This window comes from Hyperolius riggenbachi, chromosome 3 (assembly GCF_040937935.1).
Source record: "Hyperolius riggenbachi isolate aHypRig1 chromosome 3, aHypRig1.pri, whole genome shotgun sequence".
Classification (NCBI taxonomy): Eukaryota; Metazoa; Chordata; class Amphibia; order Anura; family Hyperoliidae; genus Hyperolius; species Hyperolius riggenbachi.
The window spans coordinates 148375185-148393181 of NC_090648.1; the positions used below are offsets into that span (position 1 = coordinate 148375185).

Consider the following 17997-nt stretch of genomic DNA (forward strand, 5'->3'; position numbering starts at 1 on the left):
GTAGACGGGGTTTAACAGTGGCAGTGATTCAATATATATCCGATAAAATCTGTGCAACAGATGATAACAACTGATTAAAGTCTAGTGGTGCACTGCGCTGGAACAAGGACACTGTGAGAGGACTAGGAAGGCTCTATACAGGGGTGCCCACACTTTTTCAGCTCATGAGTTACTTTAAAGCTTGCCGAGACCAGGAGATCTACCAACATTTCAAATGTTGCAGACTCCAACTCTAATACCACCCCAGCCCCCCCGTTATGAACAGCCCCCAGGTACAAGGTCCCTTCAGTATAGGTAGCCAGGTATCGATCCCTTCAATATAGGTAGCCAGGTATAGGTGGAGGTGGTAGTTCGGTATAGATGCCTTCAGTGTAGGTAGCCAGGTAGATATGCCTTCAGTATAGGATGTGCCTTCAGTATAGACACTTACCTCCCTCCAGCGGCGGTGTCTGGGGCTCGTCCTTTTCTTCCCTAATTCAGTCGCGGCAGGCTGGAGTGCAGAGCAGTGGCTGAGGGAACGCTCCGGCGGGGGGCGACGGGCAGCGTGCGTGGATAAGTTCTGCCCGGTGCCGCCCCCCAGCCATGATGTCACACCCGCGCTGCCTCTCTCCTCTCCTGCTCCCCTATTGGCTAGCGGCCGGCAGCAGAATTTGATGGGAGCTGCCGACCGCAAAATTTTATGTGACGCGCCCACATGGCTGAGATCTACCAAATAGGTGGTCGCGATCTACCGGTAGATCACGATCGACCTATTGGGCACCCCCGCTCTATAGGATCCAGAGTCTTCTTGTCATAGGTATAAAATTTGAAAGAACTGCCCACTCTGCACAGCCATGATACAGCACAGTGTAGGCTGACTAATGGTACAAATAACATAAAAAAACAAGACAAATACCTGAGTAAACAAGCCAACCTACCAGAAAGGGAAGATAACAAGTCGGCTGATGGCAAAAACCAAGGCAAATAGGCCGAACAGCACATTACAGGACTTCTTCCACTCAGCGTAGCTGCACATTTTTGCAGCCTAGAAAAAAAAATTCACAGTTAAACAGGATAGAAACCACAACAAACTTATAGTTGATGCAATTCATCATTGTACTATACCTCCAGTAAAACGTCGGACACATCATGGACCAGCATTGTCATTGTGCCCACTCGGATATACTTAACACCCCAGGAGAAGTTTAGCAGGAAGATGGTGGCACAGTGATGGACTACCTGAACATTGAAATCCTGGGGAAAAAAATATTGAAGACATTGGAAAAGATTTTGAAGACAAAAGTTAAAAGTTTTACAAGTTAAGCTGATGTCGTTCTGGGCTAGTATTTACCACATACAAAAAAAAGGAGACAGTTATGGTGGCAATTTAGAGAAAGCAGCGTTTTATGATATTTGTATCAATTATGGACTTTCACTTTACTTTTCCTTCTGGTGCTCTTTGATCTACTAATGACAGTTTCTTACTTCAGTAAATAATAAAGCACAAAGGCGTCAATTCACCAGAGGATTTACTAAGAGAAAAAAGGTAGGTAGTTTATCTCATGAGGTATTTTAACACTCTGGAGTCAATTCACCAGTGTGAGAGGACAGAGAGAAAAGTGTTCGATAGCAGGGGATAATGGAGAGATATGCATGAGGAAAGTGTGAGAAAGCAGAGAGTTAGGTAATCGGTATTAATGATTTACATGGGATACTTTTCCTCTCTGTAAGCTTGAAAGTGAAGCATTGTGGGTAGGAGGCGGAGTTTTACCACTACCTGACCAGAGTATTCCCGCCTTTTACTGCCGGATCATATCACAAATCATATCACGAGTGAGTCTGAACTTCTTCACCACCTCTGTCTCAGTAAAATTATCAAGAACTGTTCTCTCATGAAAAATACGAGGGGCGATTAAACAGACCCTCCTCCTGCGCCTTCGTCTCCTCATAATAGAAGCAAGCTCTAAGGCCTAGTGCACACTAGAGCGGTTCGGCTGCGTTTTGCGATCCGCTTGCGGCTGCGGATCTGCTAGGGTAATGTATTTCAATGGGCTGGTGCACACCAGAGCGGGAGGCGTTTTGCAAAAACGCATACTCCCGGGCTGCTGCAGATTTTGGATTGCGGAGGCGTTTCTGCCTCAATGTTAAGTATAGGAAAAACGCAAACCGCTCTGAAAAACTGCACTTCAGAGCGGTTTGTCATGCGGTTTTTTGTTACAGTAGCTGTTCAGTAACAGCTTTACTGTAACAATACATGAAATCTACTACACCAAAAACGCTTCACAAAACCGCAAAATGCTAGCTGAAACGCTACAGAAAAATAAGAAAAAGCGTTTCAAAATCTGCCAGCATTTTGCGGATCTGCTAGCGGTTTTTGGTGTGCACCAGGCCTAACCGAGTAAGCTCAAAAGGCTCCATCTTCCACAGCAGCAGCTGCTGTGTGAAAACCACGATATCTCCAGGTTCATTCAGGGGATAAAGAGATGAAAAAATAACGAATGGCCACACCCCCTTTCTTCCCTGGTGAATTGTGATTTGGAGAAAAACTAACTACTAACTATCACTTATTTATCTCATACTTATCTCACATGTATCTCTTGCATTTCTCTCTGTCGATATTTTCCCCTATACTTCTGGAGAATTGCTATTTGGAGATATCACAGGAGGTAAATTACCTCCCAAGAGATAAATAGGTTGGTAACCTCTGGTGAATTGACGCCAAAGTCTGGATAAGAGGGGTCAGGAATGCGCTTAGCAGGTCTCACAAGTGAAAAAACCCTTCCTTATACTGATAAAGAGTGGGGAGAGTAAGCTTGCTGGGTACCCACATCCTTCGTTTAGGATGCATGTTCTCTTAGTGCCCGCAGCAACCATTTAAAGTGAGCCAGGCCCTTTTTGCACTGGAATACCGTAGCCAGGAGACTTCGCTCTGAGCCATTTTTAAAAAGGAGACTGACTTAACTGAATTAGGGCCATAATGTTTGAAGTAAGCACAGCTTAAGTTGACTACATATTGAAAAAACTCTCACACTTTTTTTCATAGCATGAAGACTTGGAGTAGCATCAAGGCTTCTCTCTCCCCCTTCCCGTTTATAATTTGTTCAGCACTGACTCGTTTTCGAATCTTTTGTACAAATCATTCTGTAAGCCCTAAAGACAGGTGGAGTGTTTCCAATAGCTGTTTAGTAGAACAGCATGACACTTCTAGAACACATTTGGCAGTCAGCTGAGCTTCGCACTTCTCATGTGTTTCAGCAGCGGATCTGCCAGAGAATGAGTGCTAGGTCTATGCTGTGTAATGCAACTGATGGCAGCATATATAACCACGCAGACCAGTGGTTGACAAACAATGCAATCACTGTCCAACATGAAACTGCCACATGTAACATCTAGTGAGCGTAAGCCACCCCTAGATGTACATGGACAGACTTCACCACTGACTGCACAGACCTTTAAGTGTCCAGAACCATGAGAGCAGCTGACATGCAGTGGACTCACCTTGGTCTATTGGTTGTGTAATAGAGGCTTAAAAATCTCTACCTTAGCCATCCAATACTACAGCCTCACCTATCCACACTTCTACTAAACTATAAATCAATCAATCCAACAAGCCTGTGCCGTTTCTTTTTAATGTCTGCTTTTTAGGTTGCAGAGGTTTACCTTACTTTACCTGGGACATATTAGATCATACTGGGTGGCCGAGAGGTTATTCAGCAGATTTACTCAGGTGCATAGTGGGAACTATCTCCAGGCCAGCCTGTATTTATTAAAGGTAAAATCTTGCTGAAGGTGCTGCATGTAACTGCAAAAGCACAAAGTGTAAAGAGGAACTTTTGCGAAAAAGGGAAAAACAAATCAATATATTGCAAAAGTGAGAAGTTAAAGTGGATCCGAGATAAACTTTAACTCATTGCATAATTGTGTTTCTTTCATATAGTTTATAGGGCATTCATCAAGCCAAATACTTTTCTTGTTTTGTTTTAATACTCTTATTCCCTATAAACTAAACAAGCATCGCCCACAGCTTTTCAGAGAGACTTGGCACTCAGTCCCAGGTAGCAAGGGCTTATGGGAGCTCAGTCTGGGCAGGAGGAGGTTACTAGCCAGAGATTTCAGAGGCAGAGGAGAGGTGGGATGAGGAGGAGGGAGTGAAATTTTCCTCAGGCTGCGAGCTGGAGATGCTATCAGCTTGCCTCAGTGTAGTGTGACAAACAGAACATGGCTGCACTCATTGCATCACAGGAATAAATCATTATAAACTTTTGCAGCTAGATTTGCTGTGTAAACTATCTAAACTTTAGATAAGATATATAGACAAGTTACTTGTTATAGTTACTTTTTCATCTCAGATCTGCTTTAAGAAATAGAAGAGAGATCAAGAAACGATTGATTTTTGCTTTGTAATTTGTTCATATAGTTTGATCAACTATCAGCCTGCAGGTTGTCATCTTTACTATTGGCAGACATGACAAAAAAAAAAAACCAGACAGCCGCAGCTGCCATTAAATATAACCGCACCCCCTAACAATGTGATAGGCTAAAAGGTTGGTTGGGTTGATTTTTTTTGTATAGATATACATATGCACAGAGGGAGATATAGCTTGCTTGGCATTTGGAAACAGCCATTATTTCCCACAATGCAACAAAGCTCACAGACAGGACTATGGTCATGACATGACACTGTGGGAGGGGTTTTACCACAATATTAACCACACAGACCCCCCTGATGATCTATTCGAGAAAAAGTAAAGATTTCTCGTGCTAAAAGGGGGTATCAGCTACTGATTGGGATGAAGTTCATTCCTTGGTTACAGTTCCTCTTTTATTCACTAACCCTTCAGCAATTCTGACTGCAAGATCTAAGTGAGGGGTGCAGAGCAATTTGTACAAAATCCAGTCCAGGTTTGTAGGATCACTTGTGCTCTCCAATTAGTAACGTAACCAAAATCATAAAACTGAAACGAGGACAAAAGAAATCCTGCAATTTCCTCCAGCTTTCATTGTACACAGGGAACATTGCAGGATTTCCATTCTGATATCCTGTCTGCCTTCAGCCACACAGAAGAATGCTGGAGAGGAGGATGGAAACATTTCCAGCACTATACATTGGAATAACAGGGGCTTTCTACTGCACTGGAGGAGAGAGGGGAAGTGCAGAACGGCTGGCCTCATGTTTAAATATTTACTGCAGCATTAGAAGCACACAACAGGATAGTGTACAGAATGACAGCATACCTTTCTCCTGACATCAGAGGCAACACTGAACAGCAGCGACCAGTAGAAGCCCAGCTCCATCACATAGTACCAGTACTGAGAGGCCAGAACTTCCTGCACAGACACAAGACAACAGTCATTCTCATAACAGCCAAGATATTCTACATTCTAATGCATGTGCAGGGCTCATCCACAGGCACTTCACTTTCACGTGTCTAAACAAACTTCATTTTTGTAATGATAAATTATATTAGTACATTTGTTTTGTGTAGTATGTCTCTAGTGCAGACATGACATTACTTACATAGAGGCCATATTCAATGTGTGCTAAAGCCTATTCAGGGAAAGTCTTTTAACCTCCTTAGCGTTCTGGGCGAGCTGAGCTCGTCCAGAGATGCCGGAGGGTGGCGCTCAGGCCCTGGTGGGCGGATTTAAATATTTTTTTTTAAAAACACGCAGCAAGCACTTTGCTTGCTCCGTGTTGTAGGCGATCGCCGCTGATGCGTCGCGTAACGAGCGCCCCCCCCCCCCATGTGCTGCCTGGCCAATCAGTGCCAGGCAGCGCTGAGGGGTGGATCGGGACTCCCTATGACGTCACGACGTCGTTGACGTCATTCCGGCCGTCGCCATGGCGACGGGGAAGCCCTGACCGAGATCCCGTTCAGAACGGGATCTCCTGAAGGCCATCATCACCGGCGGCGATCAGAAGGGTGGGTGGGATTCCGCTGGGAGGGGGGTATCATGTAGCTAGCGCTAAGCTAGCTACATGATTAAAAAAAATTAAGTGTAAAAAACCATGCGCAGCTGTGCGGCTGCGCATTATCAGAACGCCAGGGAGGTTAAGGACATCTGAAGTGAGAGGGATAGGGAGGCTGCCCTGTTTATTACCTTTTAAACAATACCAGTTGCCTGGCAGTCTTGCTGAACTCTTTAGCTGCAGTAGTGTAAATCACACACGTGAAACAAGCATGCAGCTAATCAAGTCAGAAACCTCTGATCTGAATGCTCGCCCAGGGCCTATGGAGCGATAAATAAATAGGAACCATCACCTACAAAAAAAAAAAAAAAAAAATTCAGATAGTTACCTAAGGAGAGGGAAAGCTCTGTGTCCTAATGAGCCTTCCCTCTCCTCTCCCGGTGCCCTCGCTGCAGCTCAGGATCCCTCGTTTCAATCCCCCGCCACGGGGGACTTTGGCATACTGCACACGCACGGTGGCGTGATAGAGGGCGCTCTTACGTGCGCAGAATGGAGCGGCCCGTCCTCGGGAGAACTCGGGCTCCCGAAGACTTCCAGAAGCCTCCCTTCGGCGGTGGAGATAGCAGCATTTGACCAAATTGGTTGAATGCTGCTATGGGGAATCCTGCACTGGAATGGGCACAGGGAGAGGGAAGGCTCTGTAGGACCCAGAGCCTTCCCTCTCCTTAGGTAGCTATCTGGCTTTTTTCTGTAGGCGACTGTTCCCATTTACTTTAAGAGGCGGTGGTCAGGAGGACAGCCAGGCAATGTTCATTCTTTAAAAGGAAATAAATATGGCAGCCTCCATATCCCTCTCACTACAGGTGAGCTTTTAACATGCATTTAACAGGGCATTACTTTTAAATTTAGTAAGAAAAATTAAACAATAATAAAAAAAAGGTAAAAGAATTTGTACAGCACAAAAACACAGTGATATTGCCAATATGGATTTAAATGTCTCACCTGCTTTGGGTAGCCGACCCACACCTCCCACACATCGTGGAACCAGGGTTTCTGGAAGAGACAGGCATAGGGAAAACTGTGACAATCCATTTAGACCAGAGCAATGATCGCTTCATTCTCGCCAATATTTCAGTCCCCACATCTCTGCAGACTAAATGACTATTGTGAACCATTCAGAAATGTCCGATTATGTCTCCAATAGTTCCTTGCTTGACACTATTCAGTCTGGTTTTACAATGAGTAAAAAATTAGAGAAGCCTAGTATTTGTTTTCTTTTTTGTGATTTTCAGGTTTTATAATGGACTCTTATGGGCACAGGAAATGGGGGCCCTACCTTTATACGTAGGAGGCAAGGGTGCACAAAGCAGTTTATTTTGGGCTCCTATTTTCGGTAGGAGCGTAACAGGCCGCAATTGTGGTTATACAGAGTCAAGGCTGTGAGTTGGGCGAACAATACTAGCCGATGCTATTAGTGGCCAATTGGATAGTACTTTGGGCAGCACATGGTGTAATGGTCAACTCTCTCGCCTTACAGCGCTGAGTCCCTGGTTCTGAATGGAGTTTATATGTTCTCCCCGTGTCTGTGTGGGTTTCCTCCGGGCACTCCGGTTTCCTCCCACATCCCAAAAACATTCAGATAAGTTAATTGGCTGCCCCTAAATTGGCCCTAGACTACGATACATATACTACACAATACATACATAGGCAAATGACTATGGAAGGAGCCCTTCTGAGGGACAGTTTAGTGACAAGACAATATACTCTGTACAGCGCTGAGGAAGATGTTAGCAATATAGAAATACTAAAAAATAATAATAAAATACTTCCGCTACTGCTTAGAGTTAATACTAGCTAATCAGGTATTAATAGCCACAAGTCTAGTTAGTAGTTCAGTTACTGCTTCAGTGCTTTGGGTGCTGGGTAATTAGTGTTAACAATTCGGAAGGAAGTTAAAGAGAACCTGAGCTAAAGCTCTGGTGAATAAATAGATACTCCCCTAAGAAGAGGAAAGCCTCTGGGTCCTATAGAGCAGTGTTCCCAAGCCCTGTCCTCAAGGACCACCAACAGTGCATGTTTTTTGGAAATCCTTGAGGTCGTTAATCAGTTCTGCTGAGACACTAATTACCTCACCTGTGAATGTTTGTGGTTTCCTGCAAAACACGTACTGTTGTTGGGCCTTGAGAACAGGGTTGGGAAACTGTTCTGTAGAGGCTTCCCAATCTGTCCATGCCGCTGCTCGCTGGGACCCTCCGGGACATGGGTGCCACACTACTCTTGTGGCACGAGCATGATTGTGCTGTATCTGCACGTGCATGAGTGGCTCCGGCTTACAGCCCAGGCGCAGCCATACTTGCACAGGTGCAGTACATGTCCCTGCAAGGCAAGAGAGGAGTGCAGCCTAATGTTCTCTTCCGTGTAATTTTTTTTTTTTTTTGTGGGGGGACACCAGGGTTGTGGAGTGGGTACAACATTCATCCGACTCAAACTCAGACTCCTCAGTTTATGAAACCACCGAATCCAACTCCAGGTACCCAAAATTGCTCCGACTCCACAGCCCTGGAGGGCACTCGACAAAGGGGGACTGGAGGACAGGGTGGGACGCCTCTATAGGATCCAGAGGCTTCCCTCTTTCTAGGTAATTATCTATTTTTATGCCTGAGGGTCACCTCTGGTACACCTTAATGTAAGGTATTATGTGGGAGGGTTAGAGTTCAGCATTAGGAGGGGGGTTAAAATAGAGGACCGGGCAAGTCAATAGTAAAATATCGGTAATATTTCATTGCCAATCTTCACTATTAGCATCACCTGGCACCCAGTTCAACAGGTGGCGCCGTTATACGTACTCAGGGGGCAGGTTATCTCTCTCCTAAGAATGACTATGCTAGGTTAAAGGGAAGGTCCAAGCAAAATAAAAAAATGAGTTTCACTTACCTGGGGCTTCTACCAGCCCCATGCAGCCATCCTGCGCCCTCGTAGTCACTCACTGCTACCCCAGTCCACCGCTGGGAGCTTACCGACCTCGGAGGTCGGCGGTCCGCATTGCGTACGTTTTTACGCATTCCTACTAGTGCAGGAACATTAACACATACGTTTTTACGCATTGAACCAGTACCGCGTAAAAATGTATGTGTTGATGTTCTTGCACTAGCGGGAATGCGTAAAAACTTACGCAATGCGGCCCGCCGACCTCCGAGGTCGGAAAGCTGGCAGCGGGGGACTGGAGCAGCAGTGAGTGACTACGAGGGCACAGGATGGCTGCATGGGGCTGGTAGAAGCCCCAGGTAAGTGAAACTCATTTTTTTATTTTGCTTGAACCTTCCCTTTAAAGGAACACTATCAATCCAAGTGTTCTAAAAATGACAATGTACAAATGTCTAAGTAGCTGTGTCAACATTTTCCTACTTTTCATGTTAAGTAATAATAATGGCAGTATTTGTATAGCGCCTTTCTCCTGTCGGACTCAAAGCGCTTGCGAGGCAGCCACTAGAGCGCACTCAGTAGGCAGTAGCAGTGTTAGGGAGTCTTGCCCAATGAACTCCTTACTGAATTACTGGCTTACTGAACAGGCAGAGCCGAGATTCGAACCCAGGTCTCCCATGTCAAAGGCAGAGCCCTTAACCAGTACACCATCCAGCCACAAGTAACAGAGGCAAAAGCTCTAATTCTTTGTATGCAGGATTTAGCTCTATTAGGACAAATCATTCTCAAAAGGGTTGTCTTCTTCAATGCACAACCAGTGTTTTATTGCATATACGACTACAGAGTATTTTTCTCTGAAAACAAAAAAAAAAAAGTATGATTAGCAGTGGAGTCACAGACAATTAGAAATGTTTATAACAAGTTACATTTCCTCTGCTCTCTGCAGACACTTCAGTCAGAGACACAGGCAGCTCAGCTTTCTCTCTCACACACAGGGTTAACAGATGCACTGTGAGGGAATTCCCCCTCCCCTCACGGCTCACTCTGCTGTCATATTAGAGCAGACTTACTGTCAGTTTAGAGTAAAAGAAATTTGATATAGTAAACAAAATATTAGCAAGTATATTGTATACATCATTATTTACCAGCACTTCAGGAGCTCTCTCAATCCCAGGTTAAAAAAACATGTTAATCGATAGTGTTCCTTTAATGGAAGACATAAACCTACTAATCCTGTATCCAATCCCAAATGCCTACAGGCACTGACACCTGGCTAATGGGAGCAGCAAAAGGAAATTTCAGAGGGAAGAACAATAACACTGAAGCCAAACATGCAGCAATTGTAATATAAAAGCACACACTATGTTTTCACAGCTTTGCTTTACTTCACAGAGTTTAAACATGATAAAGGATATGTTATTCTGTTTCAACAATCTCATGATTATGGCAGCCTCCTACACAGCAGATATAGGTAGGTAAAACTGCTGTTTGCTGTTCTTCAGCTTGCATGTTGTGGCTTGATCACTAAACAATGATGTAGAAGCATAACAATGCAAATTCATAAATAACACTCCAGTAAATGCAGCCCAGTTACCACGGCAATAGAAGACCTGAGGAATGACGATTGGCAGTCTTGACTGGAAACTAGCCTCAGCAGCACTGTCTACTAATACCGAGTATGAATGGCAAACTTCATATATAGTTTAGTTTTCAGATTATCTGAAGAAAGTTTACTGCGTGTAGCTGTATTGTGTATGATAACATACAGAAACCGGGTATGTACAATTATTTATTTTTATTTAAGTATTTATATAGCGCCCACATATTACGCAGTGCTGTAGAGCGTATATTGTCTTGTCACTAACTGTCCATCGGAGGGGCTCACAATCTAGTTCCTACCATAGCCATATCTATATCGTGTAGTGCATATATCATAGTCTAGGGCCAATTTAGGGGGAAGGCAATTAACTTACCTGTATGTTTTTGAGATGTGGGAGGAAACCCATGCAGACACAGGGAGAACAGACAAACTCCTTGCAGATGTTGTCCTGGCTGGGATATGAACCAGAGAACCCAGCGCTGCAAGGCAACAGTGCTAACCACTACGCCACCGTGCTGCTACTGTATATGTAGGTTTGTGCAACATTTAAAACAACCAGGATTTAATAATCTACCAAGTTCCCTTTCCTATTGAATAACTGTTTAATTTTACATTACAGATGCACTAACCAAGCAAATATGTTGGGACTTACATCATACAGGACTCCGAATCCTCCAATCAAAGCACACAAGTAGAAAATGAATCGCCAGCTGAAAAAAAGACAAATCTGTGTGAATTCCATATAAAGTCTTCTTTAAACATTTCTATATGGTGTATGTTTGAACTGCATGCATATATTGAAAACAGACCAATAACCTTCACGTCCAATATCCTGCCAACTGCAGGATTGTTGGAAGCGGACTTATCAATGATGTCAATACAGAAAGCCTATTCCTCTGACACTTGCAGTTGAACACAAGTTAAATGCAGCCCAGACTTTCTGCAAAAGTAAAATTAAGCTAAAACACTTTTATTGAGCTGAGAAAACACTGCTGATAAACCAGAACAGGGATAAAAAGTTCAAAAGGCTAGTATTTCTTTTGCCATTGAATCAGGCAGATTTTATATTACAGTGACAAATATAATGATTATATTTAACATTAGGACTATGGAAACAAGGGTGCATGTCATATTGGTGCGGGGACAGCCGAATGACGGCTCTCCCTGCTGCCGCTAAACTTCGAGGCGGCGTTAAGTACTATTCTCCCTCTGAGTAGTCGCAACTCGGAGGGAGATGTAATTCGGGGTCTGGCATCCACCAGAGCCCCGAATTACCGCTACGTGGGGTGCGCATCATAGCATTGCTGCTATGAAGGCGCCCAGTTTCGGCGCTTGACTCTCAGAGCCGTGCGCCTAAATCAGCTGATTCGATGGAAACAATCATCTCATACGTTATTTGCAGTTCAGTTACTCATCAGAGGACGATCCAGACGCTTTCCACTAAGATAATACTCCATATTTTAACCCTTTCCTCCTCAAGTTTGCTTTAAGCAAATGTTTAACCCTTAATTTATAATTTTTGAGACATGTTTTATTAAAATGTAAAAAGAAGACAGGATGCCTTTGCTACCAAAGCCTTTAAAGGATACCAGATGCAAAAAATATAGGAGAAACGGGGGAAGATGGCATGTATGGTGAGCTGTCATGAGGCCCATCACTCTCTCCGTTCTCCTTTCTGCCTCTCGGATGCAGCTAATTGCCCTCTGGCATCCTCTTCCGGGATGGCGAAGTTCGGCATCACTGCGTGCGTTCCACAGTGTGTGACTGCAGCTGGGTGCGCTCCAAGCATGATCAGCGCAGGGATGCCTGACTTAGACGACCCGGAAAAGGGTGGCGGAGGGCAATTAGCCGCATCGGAGGGCCAGAAAGGAGAATGGGGGGGGGGGGGGGCATGAGCCTCACCATACATGCCAGCTCCCCCCGTTTCTCCTATATTTTTTGCATCTGGTATCCTTTAAGCCTGGGGTACGCATCTTCAATTTTAATTGGCCCATTATTGACCAATGTTACCACCACCATATAGTATGAAAGTTTACCTACACAATCAATTCATAGTATTCAAAATCTGTTCACCCTCATATTACATGGAGGTGGTAATGTTGGCTAATTATTGGCCAATCAAAATTGAAGGCGTGTACAAGGCTTTATTCCTATTCAGGCTGGTACTGTCCAAGGAAGGTTATACTTGCAAGCGTGAGGCTCTCTCACCAATGCAATATAAGCAGAGGGTAGTCTGCAAAGGGGGTGCTAGGATTCACCTCTCCCCAACCCACTTAAAGAACGCACCTGTCCAAAGTCAAGGGCAGGACCCTATCCCCACCTCCAGTGCCTATATTGATTTTTCCTGGATAAAACAAGTGGCGGTTCAGAACCAATCATTGTTCTGCGAGACTACCCCCGATAACTGATAAAATCCTGATGTACAGGCTGGGTATACGCTTGCTGGTAAACCCACCTAGAATTTCCAAAATGCAAGTATGTTAGAAGACGCTTGCTATTACTTACCCTAGCTGGAACAATGTGGCAGCATGCTAAGAAATTGGGAAACGTAATGTAGCATTAGAAGAAACTTCCTTTTGGTTTAATCTGGCTTTGCATCATCTGATAGATTTACAAGGCTTCAAATTTTTGCTGGGGGCAGAGGTCACTATGATAAAACTTATGCTAGAAGATCAAATTATATTTTCATTTGAAACTCTCAAAACCACATTTAATACACAGAATGTCTCTAGATCCTGCCACTTCCATATCTGCCAATACATCTCTACCTATCCCTCGACTGGTCCATGCTGTGGTCATCTCTCACCTAGACAACTGCAACGCCATCCTTTCTGGACTTCCAGAGACCAGACTCCGACCCTGCAACCCATTATGAATACAGCTGCCAGACTTATTCACTCCTCCAGTTCCCCCCCCCCCCCCCCTCGCAAGTCCCTTCACTAGTTCCCTGTACCCCGCAGAAATTAATTTAAACTGCTCTGTCTGGCATACAAATCCATCCAATATTCCCCCCCCCCTCTCTCCCCTTTTGTACATCTTGGATCTCATGCAGAGATACTCCCCCAACCCTATATGGGATGTCCACTCTCACATCACTTGCTCACTCACATGGCTCCAGGTTTTCTCCAGAGCAGCCCCTACTCAATGGAAGTTGCTTGCGTTGGACGCCACGCTGCCCTGCTGTGACTGCTGCGGGTTTGTAAGAGGGCCTCTACATCTTGCCGCCTGAGGGATACCTTGGGCTGCAATTGCATTAACTGCCAGGCCCACTGCCTTTCCATCCACTGTTGGTCACTGTCACGTTACCCTTACATACAAGTGAGCGCACTGTAAAAGCGTGCTGCTTTAGTTGTCCACCTGATGGCTTTGCATCTTGCTTGCTGCATCTCCTTGCAGGTGACATAACATCGGTAGCAGTTATTTGCCTGCTTTGTGACATAAGACTGTGTGCTGGCTTTGAAGTGTCGCTGCGCTGGTGCTGTCCAGCTCCTTTCTATGGGAACTATTTCAATGCTATACAGCATGGGTCCCCAACCTGGGGGCCGTGGCCCCCTGGGGGTCCTTGGGCAGATTTCTGGGGGGCCGCAGCTTCTCCCTCTCCCCCTGCGGCCGCCGCTCCTGTTACCTTATGAGCGGGCGGCCGCTTCCTTCCTTATATTTCTCCAGCCTCGGCTCTCCTCTTCGCAGCATGTCGTATTACAGCAGCGCTTCCTGCACGGCTGCTGTAAGGAGCCAAGGGAGCCAGGACAGCGGTTCCCATGGTAACGGTGATGCGTATCGCTGCTACAGGAAGCCGCTACCCCACCTCCTTACAGCAGCCGCGCAGGAAGCGCTGCTGTAATACGACATGCTGCGAAGAGGAGAGCCGAGGCTGGAGGAATATAAGGAAGGAAGCTGACGCCTGCTCATAAGGTAACAGGAGCGGCGGCCGCGGGTGGGAGAGGGCACCTCTGCTAGCTATACTGGGGTAATTACTGGGCTAACTGTACTAGCTATACTGTGGCAACTGTACTAGCTATACTGTGGCAACTGTACTAGCTATACTGTGGCAACTGTACTAGCTATACTGTGGCAACTGTACTAGCTATACTGTGGCAACTGTACTAGCTATACTGTGGCAACTGTACTAGCTATACTGTGGCAACTGTACTAGCTATACTGTGGCAACTGTACTAGCTATACTGTGGCAACTGTACTAGCTATACTGTGGCAACTGTACTAGCTATACTGTGGCAACTGTACTAGCTATACTGTGGCAACTGTACTAGCTATACTGTGGCAACTGTACTTGCTATACTGTGGTAACTGTACTTGCTATACTGGGGTAACTATACTAACTATATTGGGGTAACTATACTACCTAACTAACTATACTGAGGCAACTATAGTCCTTATACAGGGGCAACTGTACTAGCTACCTATACTGGGGGCAACTATACCTAGATACCTACTTACCTATATACTACACTCAAAATCAGGGAAAAGAGGGGGGGCTGCCGCCACTAACCACGCCCCCCCTCCCCCCGGGGGGGGGGCCCCAGAGAAAAGTTTGGTCGGGATAGTGGGCCCCAGGCTTAAAAAGGTTGGGGACCCCTGCTTATACAGGATCCTTTTTTTGGATGCAACTGGCCACATACTTTACATCATTTGAACTAAGGGGGCTGCGTGATACACAGCCGTGGTGTGTGTGTGTGGCGTGTGTTGGTTGCATGGCGAGGTGGCCATCCCACATATTTTTTTTTAGTTTGAACATTGTTTTATGGCTTATGTCGATGGTTCCTGTGATTGTACCAACCCCAAGGTTCATCTAAAAGACAAAAAGGAGACCAGGAGCCCAATGGTGCAGAATAGTGTAAGATTCAAAAAAGCAAATTGCTAAGGCTGTATATACTCACAAAGGTGGGTTGCAACTCCTTGCAACCACCGTCAGAGCAGGCGGGAAATTAACCGCCCCCGCTCGGTTTCCCAGGTCTGTGACTGAAACTGGGTGGTCGCACTCCGGAAGTTCTTTAAACCAGTGTTTCTCAACATTTTACTGGTATGTACCCCTTTTAAAACCCTGTACTCACCAAGTACCCCCTAGCATAGTTAACATTATCACAGGTACCCCTTGACAAATATATATTTGATCGTAGTACATGATAATTGGTTCTAAACACTTTCCAAGCATGTACTATTGCTTTTAATTAGCAAAAATATTAATTTGGTATTGTTTAAATAAGATGCATCATTTTCTTAAACTCTACATTTGTTATTATTGGTAAAGTTTATCAAGCCGAGCACCCCCTGGAACCATCAGAAGTACCCCCTGGGGTACGCGTACCACATGTTGAGAACCTAGGCTTTAAACAACTAAAAAACTATGACCTCTAAAAGAGGTATGACAAGACACTTAAAACTGCGGTGAAGGCGCCCAATGCATAAAAGATAGGCTAATAAGCTGTCAACCTTATAAACAGAGAGGTAATCTTAGCGCTCTTGAAGAATTTGAACCAGTTGATTGAAAAAGGTCTCTTATTCAAGCACATAAAATTGACTAATTTGGGCACATCATCAGCACGGAAGAAAAAACAGAGAAAGTGTAGCCAAACACTAGCAAAGCATTTGCTGACACACTATATAGAAAAACAGTCCAAAACGGTATGCAGATTACAGTTTTGTAAGTCTGCCACAATTAGGAATATATTATTCTTATGGCTGGTGCTTGTTTAATTATTAATTATAAATACTAAGCCTAGGGGGTTGGTATGCAGCCAAAAAAACGCAGAGAAGATGAGGTTGCCAATTATCTACAGTTATACAACTTGAAATTTCAAGTCATATATCATGAGTAAGAGGCATGCAGAGTAGTGGAGGCTCACACAGTCCATTCAGAGTAGTAATAATCATCAACGCAGCAGCAGTCTCCTTTTACCCTGCAATATAGATCGCTCAGTAACATCTTCATGAATGTCTGACATCACAGAGCTCTCATTCCTTTTATAGAATAATTTTCTGATTAAATGCTGCACAATGGGAATATTAGCAGATGGCAACTTAACCCCAGTGACCATTGTCTCTGAAATGAGATGAAAGCATTTTTTTGGCTGGTGTAGCACAGCACTAAGAAATTACATCTGATTGCTCTCCTGGGAATGGGTAATTATAGCCCCCAGAGATCTCATGCTGCCTTTAATTACACTACATTAAATGTGAGGCCCTTAAAAGTCAGCTAGTGTAACAGAAAGCTTCCCCAGTTAGAAACCCCTCAATAGGCTGCTCAGCAGAGCATACATGTAAGACCCCAGCTAATATTCCTCACTGCCTCACATATAAAGCCAGCAACTCAACATAGGAGAGAAAAAATAAAGATAACATGTAGCTTTACAGCCCCCCAGGCTACCTGGATTCCCCAGACATTGCTTAATTCCTCAATCAAACAATCTTTCATGAGAAAGATTACTCAAAGCTAGTTAATCATTTTACTGAAAATATTTAATTGGGAGCAGTTGCCTTTGGGAAGTTGATGGTGCTGCGTTTGCACGCAATGCAGCCAAGGTAAGTATCATTCATAATAACTAGAATGGTAAGAGTTCATCCACAGGGCGCAGCAGAGCCACACAAGGGAAATGCTCATTATTACTCACAGGGGAACCTCTAATCTGCTAACTGATTATCAAGATTTCTGCATAAAAAATGCATAACGTCTTCCCAGCAAGAGCTCCACATCAAACGCATGACATGGGGAGAAGTCAGAGCGGGCCTGGAAGAGCGGTGGCTCAGCAAGGTAGACCTCTGACCACTCCGAGTGAGAGACATTTATTGGCAGGCAAAACGTGAGCGTGTAATGGGTAATAGAACTGTACACATCAGTGCTCCATAAGAGTGCTTGTCATTTTTAGGCTATTAAAATGCATTTTTTCCCATTTTAGTTTGCTGCCAACTACAAATCTCCCAAACGGAAATACGGAGATCGCCCTTCTTTGCAAGGCAGGTCTCTCCCTGGTCTTGTCACACACTATTTTTGTACAGAAGATCCCAGCAAAACCTAGCTAGTCCTGGTCTTATCTAATGCTAGGTACACACAATGAGATTTTTCCAACATATCCGATCTGATTTCCCAAAGAAGTGAACGGAAAATCGATCGGAAAATGATCAGAAATAAGATCGGACATCAGATGGGACATGTTTAAGAATTGATCAATCTGACAGAAATTCTCATGTGTACCTAGCATGAGGCTATTGTTTGAATAAGTAAACAAAGCTACAGACAACAAGAACAGAACTTAAACCAGCTGCCATACAAACAGAACATAAAACAAACATGATACAGCTATATAGCCGATGACGCATTGTGTTGCTATTCGGAGGGACGACGGAGTGGCGGGAACATGACGTCATGCGGTGGGAGGGGGAGCGGTGTGCACAATGAAGTTGATCCACCAGGCAGATCGCTTGAGGGGCGGCAATTAGGGGCCACTATACACACGGCTGACTATCAGCTGAGGTGGTTGCTATCGACCACCACAGCCGACTTTAGTCATGCATGTGTACAAAGCTATAGTCTATGAGATTTCCTGTTGGGTCGCCTCATCTAGACTAGCTC

General features: G+C 44.7%; 1 protein-coding gene across 4 annotated transcripts in view; it reads right to left on the reverse strand.

The window, feature by feature from the left end:
- Positions 1-17997, reverse strand: part of CERS3 (ceramide synthase 3) — a 185285-nt gene that overhangs the window by 18452 nt on the left and 148836 nt on the right. For all 4 annotated transcript variants that reach the window (XR_011030243.1, XM_068275106.1, XM_068275104.1 and 1 more), the window contains 5 exons: positions 11065-11122; positions 6893-6943; positions 5215-5307; positions 1105-1233; positions 918-1024 (listed from right to left, as the gene is read on the reverse strand). Coding sequence is in view for 3 of the 4 variants with exons in the window: in XM_068275106.1 (XP_068131207.1) it covers positions 918-1024; positions 1105-1233; positions 5215-5307; positions 6893-6943; positions 11065-11122 (438 nt within the window). In the remaining variant the exon portion in view is untranslated. The remainder of the gene's footprint in view (positions 1-917; positions 1025-1104; positions 1234-5214; positions 5308-6892; positions 6944-11064; positions 11123-17997) is intronic.